At 44.6% G+C, this 1,963-nt stretch overlaps 1 protein-coding gene across 1 annotated transcript; it reads right to left on the bottom strand.

Annotated features, from left to right (window-relative positions):
- Positions 1-597: 597 nt before the first annotated feature.
- On the bottom strand, positions 598-1,275 carry CLDN8 (claudin 8). The gene has a single exon (XM_052647925.1). It carries the CDS (start codon positions 1,273-1,275, stop codon positions 598-600), a length of 678 nt encoding a protein of 225 aa, XP_052503885.1.
- Between the last annotated feature and the right edge of the window lie 688 nt (positions 1,276-1,963).

Here is a 1,963-nt window from a genome sequence, read left to right as displayed (position 1 = left end):
GGCTGAAAAACGAGATATCAAAAAGCCATTTAGTTCCCTTTACCCTGCTGATTAAAGCTTTCATTTTAACCTTCATTATAAATCAAGTGCATTCATCACTAAGCTGTTTTTAAACAATTAATATTAACCTTCTTCAATCTTACCCCTGGTTCCCCTGAAAAGCAATAGTTGAATTCTATTTATTCAGTGTAATGAATCAGTGTTTCATTTAAAATAAGACTGTATAAACCTGTCTCTACGTATGTGACACAGAAATGTCACACTCATCTATATACATAAAGCTCTGTCAGAGAAATCACAGTTGTAAAATAATTGTCTCTAACAATGTCATTTTGAAGTAACTAATAAAAGGAGAAAAAATATGAACCATTTTAGAAAACAAATTGTTCTTTCTAGAATAATCCAAGCAATGTGTACAATTTCTCATTCAGCTGAAATCGATTATAGAATCATAAAGAGCTGATGTAATTAGTTCCTGTGATTAAGACCAGGCAGTTAAGAACAGCCAATCAAATGTTCTTTTGGGTCTCAGTTTTGGAAAGAGTGGACATCTATGTCATCTGGGTGGCTTCCTAGGTAGTTTAAAAAGAGCCATAACTACACGTACTGACTTTTGGAGTACACACTCGGCGACTTCTTTTCGGTGTGATAGCTTTTCTGGGTTGTCCGGTGGGACGGTATGGAGTATCTGTAGCTACTGCTCTTTTCATGGCAGCAAGAAGCACAGCAGAACAGCGCCCCTCCAACCATCAGCACCAGGGCCGTGGTCCAGCCTATGTAGAGTGCTTCTCCCAGCTCCCGTTTTTGGGCAATATCCACTATTGGGTTGTAGAAGTCTCTGATGATGGAATTGGCAACCCAGCTCACGGGGATGAGCACCACGAGGCCAGTGATGATAAAGATCACTCCAGCGGTCAGCAGAATGTGACCTTTCACCTTGTCGTCGTCCCCAGTGCATCTGGTACACTTCATGCCGAGGACGGCCGTCATGAAAGCCAGGAAGACCAGCACGGAGGCGGCACACATCAGTCCTCTGGCTGCCTGTAGGTCCGGAGAGAGAGCCAGCAGCGAATCGTAGATTTTGCACTGCATTCTGATGTTAGCATGCCTCATGCAACTCATCCATAGTCCTTCCCAGAGGTTTTCAAAGACTACAATATTGCTTCCAATGAAGGCAGACACTCTCCACTGAGGCATGACTGTGACAGCCACTGTGCCCACCATGCCCACACCACCGAGCACCAGTCCGGCGATTTGCAGGGCGTAGGTAGCCATTCTCCTCCAGGCTGGGTTTTATCCGACCAGACGCCTGAGCTGGTGAGGCTGCTCTGAAGCCAGGTTCTCTGCGCACCGAGGGAGAGCAGTTTTTCTGTAGTAATGAACTCAGAACTCAGTGATTTTTTTCAAACAAGAGCTGCCTGGCTACTTCTAACTAGATTAAATCCAGTGTTGGCTGGCGGAGGTGCCCCCAGCTACTGACTGTGGCGGGTAAAGTTACAAATCAGGTGGGGCAACTTTCTCAGCCAATAAGAGGGGGGTGGTAACTCAGGTGTGTCTAAGCCCACAAGAAATACTTGGAAGGACTGGACCTGCACATAAACATTCTTTGTACTTCTCAGTTGTCCAAGAAGACAGCAGTATGTTTACCTGGAGGCATAATTAAGAATGCTTGCGCAGTCGTCAAGAAATGTATCAGTCCCTTGAGATGTGAAAGTTGTACCTTGAACTGGCAATTCTGAAACTTTGAGTAAGGGCTGCTGTGGCCAAAACATAAGCTGCAATCTTTGCCTGAGAATTTGCTAGGATTGTCAGAACTCCAAAGTGAAAGGAGACCAGGGGATTGATAGATTGCTCATACCTGAGAAACCACATTCTTTGGGACACATATGATCCAAGTGGTTGATTTAATTTGTCAGCGACTTCAAAGCAAGCTTGACTGGGGTGAAATCAGGGAATAGATCAT

The sequence above is a fragment of the Budorcas taxicolor genome, chromosome 1 (genome assembly GCF_023091745.1).
Source record: "Budorcas taxicolor isolate Tak-1 chromosome 1, Takin1.1, whole genome shotgun sequence".
NCBI classification, from domain to species: domain Eukaryota; kingdom Metazoa; phylum Chordata; class Mammalia; order Artiodactyla; family Bovidae; genus Budorcas; species Budorcas taxicolor.
The sequence above is the reverse complement of the archived record's forward strand: the minus strand, read 5'-3'. Positions and strand labels throughout refer to the sequence as shown.